Source organism: Thunnus albacares, chromosome 3 (assembly GCF_914725855.1).
Source record: "Thunnus albacares chromosome 3, fThuAlb1.1, whole genome shotgun sequence".
In the NCBI taxonomy this organism is placed as follows: domain Eukaryota; kingdom Metazoa; phylum Chordata; class Actinopteri; order Scombriformes; family Scombridae; genus Thunnus; species Thunnus albacares.
In genome coordinates, this window is record NC_058108.1 from 24834034 (window position 1) to 24846297 (window position 12264).

General features: G+C 40.4%; 1 protein-coding gene across 9 annotated transcripts in view; it reads right to left on the reverse strand.

The window, feature by feature from the left end:
- Positions 1 to 12264, reverse strand: part of LOC122979620 — a 190984-nt gene that overhangs the window by 57030 nt on the left and 121690 nt on the right. For 7 of the 9 annotated variants that reach the window (XR_006402886.1, XR_006402885.1, XR_006402891.1 and 4 more), the window contains one exon: positions 5981 to 6325. Coding sequence is in view for 2 of the 9 variants with exons in the window: in XM_044347213.1 (XP_044203148.1) it covers positions 6019 to 6325 (307 nt within the window). In the remaining 7 variants the exon portion in view is untranslated. Of the gene's footprint in view, positions 1 to 1916; positions 2096 to 3345; positions 3625 to 5980; positions 6326 to 12264 lie in introns of those variants that run through there. The other 2 variants (XM_044347213.1, XM_044347212.1) reach the window with 2 other exon arrangements.

Sequence of the window (12264 nt, forward strand, 5' to 3'; positions counted from 1 at the left end):
CGTTTTAGCATCTTTCAGCTTATTGTTTTGGTTTTAAGGCCCATAACTTGCAGGAAAGCTCTGATAAACCCATCGTATGCTACTTGCCCCACAAAACATGACAAAGTTAGCGATTAGCTGGTGAACACAGTGGTACATTTACCAGCTGAAGAGCCACATATTTCCCTGGGAATTTGGTGGAGACCAAAGGGGAGAGAAAAGGAGAGTGCATATTGGACTTACATTCACCAGATTGCCAGAAGCATAACTTCAAATGAATGCTAATTTTGCTCTGTATCTGCTGGGTATGTAAAGAGGCAACTGTTTGCGAACATGTCGGCCAAAACAACTTTATAAGGTGATAATATATCACTATTATGTTTACAGCTTGTTCTACTGCATATTTTCTGTGGTTGGATTTTATGTCTGTGCTGCTAATTACTCTTACTGCTCTGGAGCTACCTTTCTTGCTGACAATACTAATAAAACATGTTCAAACCAAAGCCATCACACAGTAATGATGCTTTTTTTTGTATTTTCAATCATTTAAATTCATAGCAAATGCAAACTGTGGATCAACTTTTGCAATGGCTGATTCAAATAAAAGGCAGGCTGTGAGACAATCTTCTCCAGCAAACGTTAAAAAATGAAGTAGCCACCTTTTTGAGACATCAAAGAAGCCAAAAGAGAGTCATGAATCACTTGATTACAATGAATATTGGTTCTGAAGCCTTAGCACATTGAAACAATTAGCCAAAGAAGATGTTGGACTTGGTGTTAGTCACGTCTGATGAGCACTTGTTGTCATGTGAGATCATTTAACAGAACTTGCACTAGGCAAACCTAGTTTTCACATGGTAACATTGCTGCACAGTTGTAATGGCCATGTGAATACAGCAATAATACAAGTTTTCTAAACTGTAGCCAACAGGACAACACCACAAACACGACCCTGGATATTCAGACATTTTTGTTGTGGTTTAAACGTCATTTAAATTGCCTCTCAGTGTTGAAGAGGGGGACAATGTTGAGAAAATAACACAATTCTGCTTTAAAGGACTTTTTTTTATGAAAACCTTGATCTTAGAGTTAAACTGGGCCTTTTGCATTTAAACTCAGTTTCACTATGTGTGTACAATAAAGAATGACATCATTACTTGGAGGTACCTTACCCTCAGCACTCGTCCTCTGTCTCACAACCTTTAGAAGAAAGGCCACATCTCTGGCTATATTCCAATTAATATTTTCCTCTCCATGCTGTATGTACATACATCACCTTGATGTGCCCACTGCTCTGAATGCACTGAAGGAAATGAAGCGAGAAAGTACTTTTCTTAATGCTTGAAAATGATAAACATGTTGTTCCTTGGGTATCTAATTTGCTGTGATGGCATTAATCAGTGTTGCACGGCGGGCGATGGCAAAGCGGAAAGGACAAAATGAACCAGGACATTAGTCAATGAGAAGAATGATGCATTACCTGCTCACTCATAAAGTCATTGAGTGGGGAAATTAGAGAAAGGGCTTATTGTTCTTATGACTTAGATTCCCTGTGTAAGTATTGAACTATAGGGGGAAAAGAGGCGGGAAGACAGTTTTTGGATTTGTTTGACACAAATGTTCTTGTATACCAGTGGTAAAATTTGCATGAAATAAGACCATAAGCACTGTTCTTCCTTACTATTGCAGTTAAACTGTGTAGGAGATTTTGTCTCATTTTCCATGGTGTTATGGAAATGTTATGGAGTTATGGTTATTTCTTCATGTTGGACAAAGCACTGAATTACTAACATCAAATATCAGCTATCAATATTAATTAGTGGATTTAAATTTGTTACAAAATCAAAGATATTGCCTAAAATGTCACCACCATTTTCCAGATTTTCAAAATTAACATGGATTAAAGAAAGTGTTACTGAACATATTCTTACCAAGCATAAAACACAGAATTCCTGATGGTTTTACCATCCTTTGCACACAGAAGCCCTCCACAGAGTTAACAGTCCCGTCACCTAATGGGTTGGACTTTATATGGCCACCTGGCACCTGATATCCCGATTGATTTGCGCCACTAAGGTAAGTAGGATCCCTCATCCCAGGCCATGGTCTACTCCCTCTGTCAATATATAGACATTATAACTGTCAGTGAGTCTGTGTTTTCTTGGCTTAAGAAAACATAAGTAACAGGCCACATTATAACCCTACATTTTGGATTACTTCAAATAGATGTAGGATTAATGTAAGTTTAAAAAACTGCAATAAAAGCAAATAAAAGGAGGAAAAATGTAATGGAAAACTGAATAAAATTAAAAAACTACAGAAGAATAACATGCAAAAAAGCAAATATTTTATGACAACACAACCGTAGTTAAACTTTTTAGATGGTTATTTATCTACATAATTGATGAGGAAATATTAAAAATTCCTTTCAACAACATTTCACACATATTATAAAATATTAGATAGTTTGTGTCTCAAAAGCAAAAATTCTCAGAAAGTTGCCATAAAACTGTTACTTTTCAGCCAAAGGTGAAATTCTAGTGTAATTTGACTCTTAATTCTAGTATAAACTCTACTTTTAACATAAAACTGTCACAAAAGTGATCATTAGGCGCTGTGGCAACATAATGTGCTTTTGAACAACTGCATTTTAAACTGCTCTTTTATACCCATCTGTGAGATTTGATCTGTGACTGATGCACATGATTCTCCTGACACTTCAAATAAATTTGCAGTTTTTGTGATAAATTGGAAATTTGACCTCTTTCTAACTCTGTGCTTCATATTCCTTTTAAAACCCGGAAACAATAGTGTTGATTGTCACACATATTTTAAAAGCTGACACATTCAATTTAATACAGCTCACCAGTAGTCTTTGATTCAGCTCATCACTCCTTCATTTAAGTTCAATTATGTCTTTCCCCATACAGATAATGCTTTCTTTCAGTAATATAACACAAATATCTTCAACCATTACTGTTTCAAATTAGATTACCAAGCCTTAATTTTTCCTATTAAATATAAACTCATATTCCCAAACTGTATTGAGAGACAGAGGAGAGAGTTACTGTACAGTTGATGAGGGAGAAAGTTGCAGACAGAGGGAGAAGTGGGATTTAAAGACAGAGGAGGAAGAGCGGCAGACACAGAGGAGGAAGTCATGGGGTAAACAGAGAGAGAGAGAGATACTGTACAGATTTGGTGGATGGACAGAACAGTCAGAGGAGGAGTAAGGAGGTTCCTGAGAGAAGAGGAGAGAGATAGAGAGAGAGAGAGAGAGAGAGAGAGAGAGAGAGAGGGGGGGGGACGGAGCCAGACCTCTAACAAGTGATTATACTGAAAACCCCCCCTCCTCTCCCTCTTTCTCTACCCCTCAGGGCATGGGGACAAGAGAGCAGCAGGCTGGCAGTGTCTGCATGTGTGTGTGTGTGTGTGTGTGTGTGTATGTGTGTGTGTTTATGTGTATATATGTGTGTGTGTGTGTGTGTGAGTGCACCCTGCCTGTTTCAGCATATTGTGCCCTCAAACACAAAAAGATGATTAGTGGGATTTTCTGTGGGCTGAACAGCATGCCTTTAAGACTGAGACAGCTGGTAAAGGATGTTCAAGATGAAATGGTCCTGGGGTCTCCTCACAGCCATCCCACTTGAAGAAAAGACAGAAAATAAAAACTGGTTTCTGGTCAGTGTAGAGTAGCTCTATTCATGCACAGCGCTACATATTCCAATGAAGTCAGCTCACCCAGGTAGCTGAGTGAATCCTTGTGATGGACAGGTTGGGATAAATATAAACATCTCTCAATTTCCTTCACTCTCTCCATCACAAAACATACACACCATTACATACTCACACACACACACACACACACTAAGGTGTCCCTTTGGCCCGGAGGTTAAACAAACATATTGACTTTAATCAAACTAAACACTTAAAGTCAGACTTATATTAAAACAAGGGGCGAATCTCTGCATTCCCTCAAAGCTCATATAAATCCAACCAACAATATCTATTTATTCCTTTATGCAATATGCCTTTAATAAACATAGTGTCAGAGGGAAACCAAATCATCCGCGGCTGAGAGCATGTAAGAAAATCAATTAAAATGAAGTCACGGGGCTGGCTGCCCAATTGTCTGTGGCAGTTATTTGATATAATATGGTTAATACTACTGGCTGGGTAAATTAACACAATTTTCGTATCGTACACTGTGTGTGTGTTACTGTGTGTGTGTGTGTGTGAGAGAGAGAGAGGGTGGGGGAGGTTTGAGGGAGGGCACTGGGCTCCCGGGAGACCTCTGGGAGTCAGATTAATACAACACTTGAAGTAAACAATAGCAGTGGCTGACCAGAAAGGACCTCAGACGCACACTGAATCCACCAGGATATAATTAAAGCTTGGACAAATTTGCAGTTGTTCTACACCTTTGCTAGGGCCGACTGATTAATCGTTTTTAAAACAGGATTCGCAAGAGTACAATTTTCAAATCACAAGAGCCATGATTTTAAGTATAACTTACATAATCAACAGTGTTTTAACAAGCTGTAAGAGTTGAACGGTTTAGTCGACAACTACTGATTTTGCTAGCTATATTGACAACTGTTGCTGCCAAATGTCCGGTAATGTCTGGTTAATAATAAGTTGCTTTCCGTATGTTGTTGCCTATTGTCCAAAAATTGTATACTCACTATTTTGATGAACAAATAGACATTGGGCTACAGCCATGCTAGCAGCTCTGTCAGACTGTACTCAGGCAAAGTGGTGCTTTGAGCTAAATGCTAAGGTCAGCATGCTAACAAATGACAATGCTAACCTGCTGACGTTAAGTGGAAATAATGTTTAATGTTCACCATCTTAGTTTAACATGTCAGCATGCTAGCACCAAACACAAAGTACAGCTAAGGCTAATGGGGATGTCATTAGTTTTGTGTTTTTTATAGGGATGATTCTTTTTGTATTTTTGCCCTCATTTGACAGGTCTGTTGCCGAAAGCGAAGCGTGGACAATATGGGGACATGCATCTTAGGTTGTAACCAGTAGGCTACCAGGACATCCTGTTTTACAGATTTTTGATGATAAATAAAAGTATTGGACAAAAAGAAAATGTGACCTGATGATGGTGCCAGATGAAAAGTCAGGGGATCACAAAAAACATTACAATTCATCATAAAGGGAACATGAATGTATGTCCTAAATTTCACAGCAGTTAATCCAATAGTTGTTGGGACATTTCACACAAAGCAAAAAATGTTAATGTCATGGTGACTGTAGAGGAAAATTCAGGGGATCACCAAAGTCAGTCATGAATGTCATGGCAATCTGGACCACTCTGGTCCGACAGACCAGCATTGCCCTCCCTGGAGCTTAGCTGCTAGCATGGCTAAGAGCACTAACAGAGTTGTTCATGCTCTAGATAAATGATCTAGGTGATTGCCACATATCAATTACAGACAAGTAGCGAGCAGGTAGCTAAGTAGTTGTCCAGTGTAAATGACAGACAGCTGGTGGACAGAGTTATTGAAATCTCCTGCTTATAATTCAACTACATGATATTGTTGTTTATCATCTTAAAAGCTAAACAGTCTGGACTTTCAGAATCCAGGGCGGTGAAACAGTCTGTGAAGCTAACGTTGACGTTAGCTTAAGCAGCTACAGTGCGGAGCTGTCAACAATATCATTCATCAGTCAGATATTGTCAGACATGTTAAGTTTTATAAATAACACATCTGTCCAAAATCAGCAGTTTATACCCATATTATATGATATTCTACAATGCAAAATATCTTTTAAATTAAATTATTTTGAAGATTTTGTAGATAATAATTTACAGAAAATCCTTTTAAATTGCAATATTGGTCAAAAAATTCACAATTACATATTTTCCACATATCAGTCAGGCCTAACATGCACACCATGTTTGTATTTCTGCTTTCATTCTTCTGCTTTTTCTGCTTCCCTGTCTCTCTATTTTCACTTTCCTCTTGTGTTTCAATTTTATATTTACCCATAATAACTCTCCATCTTATTCTCGCTCCCTCTCTCTCAGTCCTGAACCACATGGCTGGTCATTGTTGGTGGTGCACTGTACTGTGATGCATGGACTTCAGTGGATCGTTTGTATGGTGTCGCAGAGCGATTGATTCTGGTGGTGGTGGTGGTGTGAGGCGGGGAGGGGGGAGGCGGGAGGCGGGCAGAGGGGCGGCGGCCAGGCCCCCCACGGCCTGCTGGGAGAAGGAGTTGGAGCCAGGCGCTGAGCTGGAGGGCGGTACTGAGGGTCACAACACATTGTTCTCCCCTCTCAACCCGTCTGGAACCTGTCACACACTTGTAATGGATGGTGAAAGGAAGACTGTGAAGAAAAGAAAGGGGGAGGAAGTGAAAAAAAAAGAACAGTTAGAGGTACTTTTGGATTTTTCTCTCTGTGACTGTGACAAATGAAGGATCAATCAGGCCTTGAGATGTTAGAGGCAAGATGATAGCAGTGCATCTGTTTTCAAAAGCCACATTAAATCAGGTGTATACTAGAAATATTATTTTTACTTTGCCTAACTAGTTTTTATTTGCTTTGTTTGATGGAATTGGACTTTATTATTGATACTCATACATTAAATTACATTTGTACTGTACTTTCATGTGTACTCCACTACTGTTTAAATACATCATTTTACACAGTTTACATTTAAATTTGATACAAAAATCCTCATATATTTTCCTCCATATTATATTATTGCCACATTTAATATAAGTCACCAAATTTATATTCACACAAATATTATCTGCAACTCTATTTTTCTTTGATAGTGACAGTAAATACACTTAAAATTAGATATTTGCCTTGACACAAGTATTTCAGTATTCCAGAGTGACTTCAACATGATCTGTTCATCTTTTATCCCATAAACAACACATCCTGTTGATCATTTTCCAAAACTACTAAGTTTTTTCACAAGCTGTTGGTTTCCATCTGCCATCAATATTTGCTTATTATTTGTCTTCTTGGTTTGATTTTGAAATAGTTTGGGCAGCCAACTCTCAAACGTTATATGTCTGCACTTTCTAGGATACACAAACCAGTTTTCAAACCAGTTCCTGCTTGCAATCTGTAAAAATTACAATTACAACCCTTTTGCCAGATAAGAATGTTGATATTGAAAAGCTTTAATGGTATTCAAGATATCATTTTTTAAAACATCTATTGCCAACATTTAAAAGATATCTGCTATTTACAATATTAAAGATCATGGTAATGGTATATAAACTACGGTTATGGTTTTAAGGGTTAGGCAACTAAAACATTTGGTGAAGGTTAGGGAAACAACATCATCGTTGCTGTTACAGTAATAACAAGGCATAACTCTCAACATATTATAAAATTAATTACACATCTGTGACAGGATGCAAATTCCGGTCTGTGGGAAAGTCAGACACCCTTCACGCCAATCCACCACCCTGACCTCTAGACCCTGATTTTCCGCCTCACTACATACAGGGCACACTTCTTCCTGCATTGGCAGTGAAGTTTGGCACTGGATGTAAATTGTGTGGTGTGGAATCATCTAATATGGACGTTATTCTTTGGCCTACTGGGCTGAAAAATCATGATCATTATCCCAAAATACACTAGACATAACTACTATGAATAAATAAATAGAATAATGGTGACTTAACATTCAAAAGCAGATTGCATATTTGCTTAAGAATGTTAGTAATGTGAGTTGATTTTTATATGTGACATGAACTGAAACCAATGGCAGTCTGAAATGAAATCATCAATCATCAATCAATTGCAATTAAATCACTTTTAAAAAGCAGGTTTTTGCATTTGTGTATAGCTGAGTTTGCTAAGAACAAGCGTTGTAGTGAAGCAACAGCAGCTCAGTCTTTTTCCTGCAGATCAAAAGGTGAAGCAGGCTGAACAACTTGCTGACAGATCGAAAGTCCTGAGAGTATCCCTAAAACAACTCGTCTCATCGGCAGCCCCAAAATGAAGACATGGAACAGGACACTGGATGACAGAGGATCCCTTGGTATGCATACATGCATGTATGTGTGTGTGTGAATATGTCTGTGTGTGTCTGTGTGTGTGGGGTAACTTTGGCACTCTGGACCTTGCAGCTGTGGCACATTGCAGAGCCAGTGTTCCACGTCAACATCAAGGAGTCATGGGTGTGTTCAACATGCAAATGATAGCAGATCAGTGGGGCCAGTCGCTGCCTGCACTCTCCTGTGAGGCACAAAAACAAAATCCCTACAGCACAGCCATTTCATGGAATGACAATATCTGTCAGACAGTGTGACATGACTCACTGAGATATATCACATGGCTCAGTGTGTAAATATTAAGTCCAGCTCTCACCTCCTTGCCTCTATTTCCCTCACACGATGTTTCTATTATTCTCTGTGTGTTTTCTGGGGTCCATTTGAAAGAGGGGCGTATAACACAAAGGCAATGAGGCTTAATTAAGACACTTTAGCGAGCGATCACAGTGGGCAGATGGCTTTCTGTAGTGGATCCAAGCTCAACCACAGGACACTGTGAAGTTGAAAAGAACTGCCAAAGGGGGCACTGCAAGTGGGCTTCCCTCCTAATCAGCCAAACTGGTGGAGGGTCAGGGTAAGTCTGGAAATAGAAGATGTGCGGGTGAAAGGGTGAAGAATGAAAGGGAGACCACCCTGCTTACTTTTATTGAAAAATTATCCTTAAGGAGAGATGTATAAGGACTGATGATAGTTATTTAAGGGACTGTTAAAAAACAAAAAAACAAAAACCCCGGACATGGAGAAGGACAAGTTTGACGCTGTTATCTCTAAATCTCTGACCAGGGAGCTCATGATGCTGTGGGATTTCTGTTCAGAATAGGCATCCATGTAGACAGTGTTACCACTCACAATGGCTGTCGTCACTGCTCTCTCTCAGCCCTGTAAGACAGCATGGCGTGTCTCATTTCTTGCTCAGTGTGTTTGTCAATCCTCAGCTGGCCCTGCTCCAGCAGCAGACAGATCAGAGGATTATGTAAGCTGGAGGGGCCTTGAGCTAAGACTTACTCAGAGGTGTGATTTGACAATCTACGTGCCAAACCATCGCCCAGCCCTCAATACATGCAATAGACGTTAGTGATCACATATCCAGAGGGGTAGAGAGAGCAGAAAGAAAGCAAACCAATATTTTTGTTCTGTTTACTCTCAGCGCTCCTCTTCTTCTTCTTCTTCTTACTCTGCTGTGTTGCTTTTTCATTTATGCGAGTTGAAGGGAGGTGGGATGAATGGAGGATGGATAGAAACAGGTAAAAAGCTGTGATTCATCTTCAAGAAAACAGAGCTGGGATTGTAGACATGTTTTTTCTTTTAGTGGTATTGTGGCACAGATGAAATTGTGAAGATTGCCAGTGGCTATTCTTTATTCACTTTACTGTTCACACAAGACTAAATTGTCATTGAAACAATCAGGTGAGTGACAAACAATCAAAAACTGTTAAGACTGAAAATTAAGTGTAATTGAAAGTACTTTACATATATTATTATTTGGACCATATTCTTACAGCATTGATTTAGTTTGCATTGTGACTTTTACAATATTGGTAGCCCAAACCATCATTTCAGTCAGGACCCTTGAATCAAGGTTTAAACAATTAATTGCTAGTATAATATACATTTTAGTGTGGTGGTGTGGCTCTGCTCATGTGATGCTCTGGAACAATTCGACACCCAACTGAACCTGACATACACAACATCTGATAAACATGAACATATATTTAAAGAAACACTAAAATCCACTTAACTAAATACTATAGATGAGGAAGCTGGGGAGGGGGAGGGAGTTAAATTGCTCAAAGCAAGCAGTGGTGTAGCGGTGTGGTTGCAGAGTTCAGCACTGCCTAGTTTTAGAACAGGACCAGGGCAGCAAGAATTTTAGAAATACTGAGGTCCTGAGTCCAAATTGCCCCAACACACCCCCACTTAAAAGAATTTAAACTAGCCAGCAAAACCTTTGGAAGATTTTCTACTTTAAAAAAATCCAACATTTTATTTATGAATTCAACTTTTGTATAACCTCTACAGTACAGGTCTAAATATCTCGGAATCAGAATCAGATTTATTGCCATTGGTGTTGTGGTGCATAACAATCAAAAAATAGAAGGTAAGAGAAAAAACAAGTGTCTATACAAAGTGAGAAAAACACAACTACCACAAAAGACAGGTGGTATAAATATTTAATAAAATTTTACAATAAAAAATAAGTAGAAATATATTCTATGTGAAGAGACTCGTTGAGTTTAAAAAATAATGTACAGGATATTGACTGGGAATGTGTAAATATTCACAGTATAAACAGTATATGTAATGTGCAAGTGTAATAATACAAAGAATACAAGTAGTTGCGTTAATGTAACTCATCATGTTAGATGTGATGAGTTCACAGATGTACAATATAAGATTATAGATTTCACATTAATATAATGTGTAGTGTCTATGAGTGGGGTAGAGTATGTGTCAGTGGGGGTCCTGGGCCTTGTTGATGAGGCCAGCTGCAGTCAGGAAGAAACTGTTATTGTGGTGTGAGGTTTTGGTCAACATAGACTGCAGCCTCTTGCCGGAGGGGAATGGTCGAAAAAGTTTATGTCCGGGGTGGGAGGGGTTGAACATGATCTTTCCTGCTTGCCTCAGTGTCCTGGAGGCCTGCAGGTGGGACAGCAAGTTGCAACCAATCACCCTCTCAGCAGAATGAATGATACGCTGCAGTCTGCCCTTGTCCTTGGCAGTGGCAGCAGTGTAGCAGATGGTGATGGAGGAGGTGAGGATGGACTCAATGATGGCAGTGTAGGGGTGAACCATCATTGGCTCTCCCACCTGTAGGTGGTCTCATTCCCACCAGAGATGAGCCCAATGAGGGTGGTGTCATCTGCAAACTTCAGGAGCTTGACTGACTAATGACTGGATGTGCAGCTGTTCGTATATAAGGAGAACAGTAGAGGGGAAACGACGCAGCCTTGAGGGGAACTGGTGCTGATAGTCCAGGAAGCAGAGACGTGTTTCCCCAGCTTCACGTGCTGCTTCCTGTCAGACAGGAAGTCGGTGATTCACCTGCAGGTGGAGTCAGGCATGTGCAACTGGGAGAGCTTGTCCTGCAGCAGAGCCAGGATAATGGTGCTAAAGGAGGAGCTGAAATCCACAAACAGGATCCTGGCGTAGGTTCCTGCAGAGTCCAGGTGCTGGAGGATGAAGTGGAGGGCTAAGTTTACTGCATTGTCCACAGACTTGTTGGCTCTTTAGGCAAACTGCAGGGGGACCAGGAATGGGTCAGTGATGGTTTTGAGGTGGGACAGTACAAGGCACTCAATGGGTTGGGTCTGCAATCACTGAGTCCTGTGGTCCTTGTTTTTTGGGATGGGGATGATGGTGGAGGTCTTGAAGCAGGCTGGTATGTGGCATGTCTCCAGTGAGGTGTTGACAATGTCTGTGAACACCAGAGACAGCTGATTGACACAGTGCTTCAGGGTGGAGGGAGAGACAGAGTCTGGTCCAGCTGCTTTGTGGGAGTTCTGTCTCTTGAACAGCTTGTTAACGTCCTTCTCCAGGATGGAGAGAGACATCATTGTGGTAGGGGAGGAGAGAGCCTCTGTGGTGGGCAGTAAGAGCTGGTGGTCTGGAACTGGTGGATGGTGTCACTGGTCCACTTCTTAGATGTCCTCACAACAACTTTAGAGTGTTTTAATTTCTGCCTGTATGCAGGAATCAGGTGGACTATGACCTGCATGGTAGGCACTGTTGATTGTAGTGTAACAGTGATCTAAAGTGTTCTCCTCTTTGGTCAGCCATTTAATCAGCTGACCATATTTAAAGAATTCGTGACTGAGTTTCCTTTGTGAAAGTTGCTGAGGACAATAACGAAAGAGTCCAAACACAGTATCTGGTCGGTGAGCATGCACTGTGCATCCTGCACGTGGGCCTGTGGTGGAATGTAAACACCGACCAGAGTGAATGAAGTGAACTCAAGGGGGGAACAGAGGGGTTTACAGTTGAGGAAAAAAGTGTCCAGAACAGGAGAACAGTGCTGCAATCACTGTCACATCTTTACACCAGCCACTGTTAGTATAAAAACAAATACCTCCACCTTTCGTTTTGCCGGAGAGTTCTGTGTCGCGATCTGCTCTGAACAGCTGGAAGCCTGCAGCTCAGAGTCCAGTATCGATCCATGCAGCCAAGGTTCCATGAAGCACAAGATGGAAGATGAAGAAAAGTCTCTGTTCTTCCCTGCCAGTAGCTGAACTTCATCTAGTTTGTTGCACA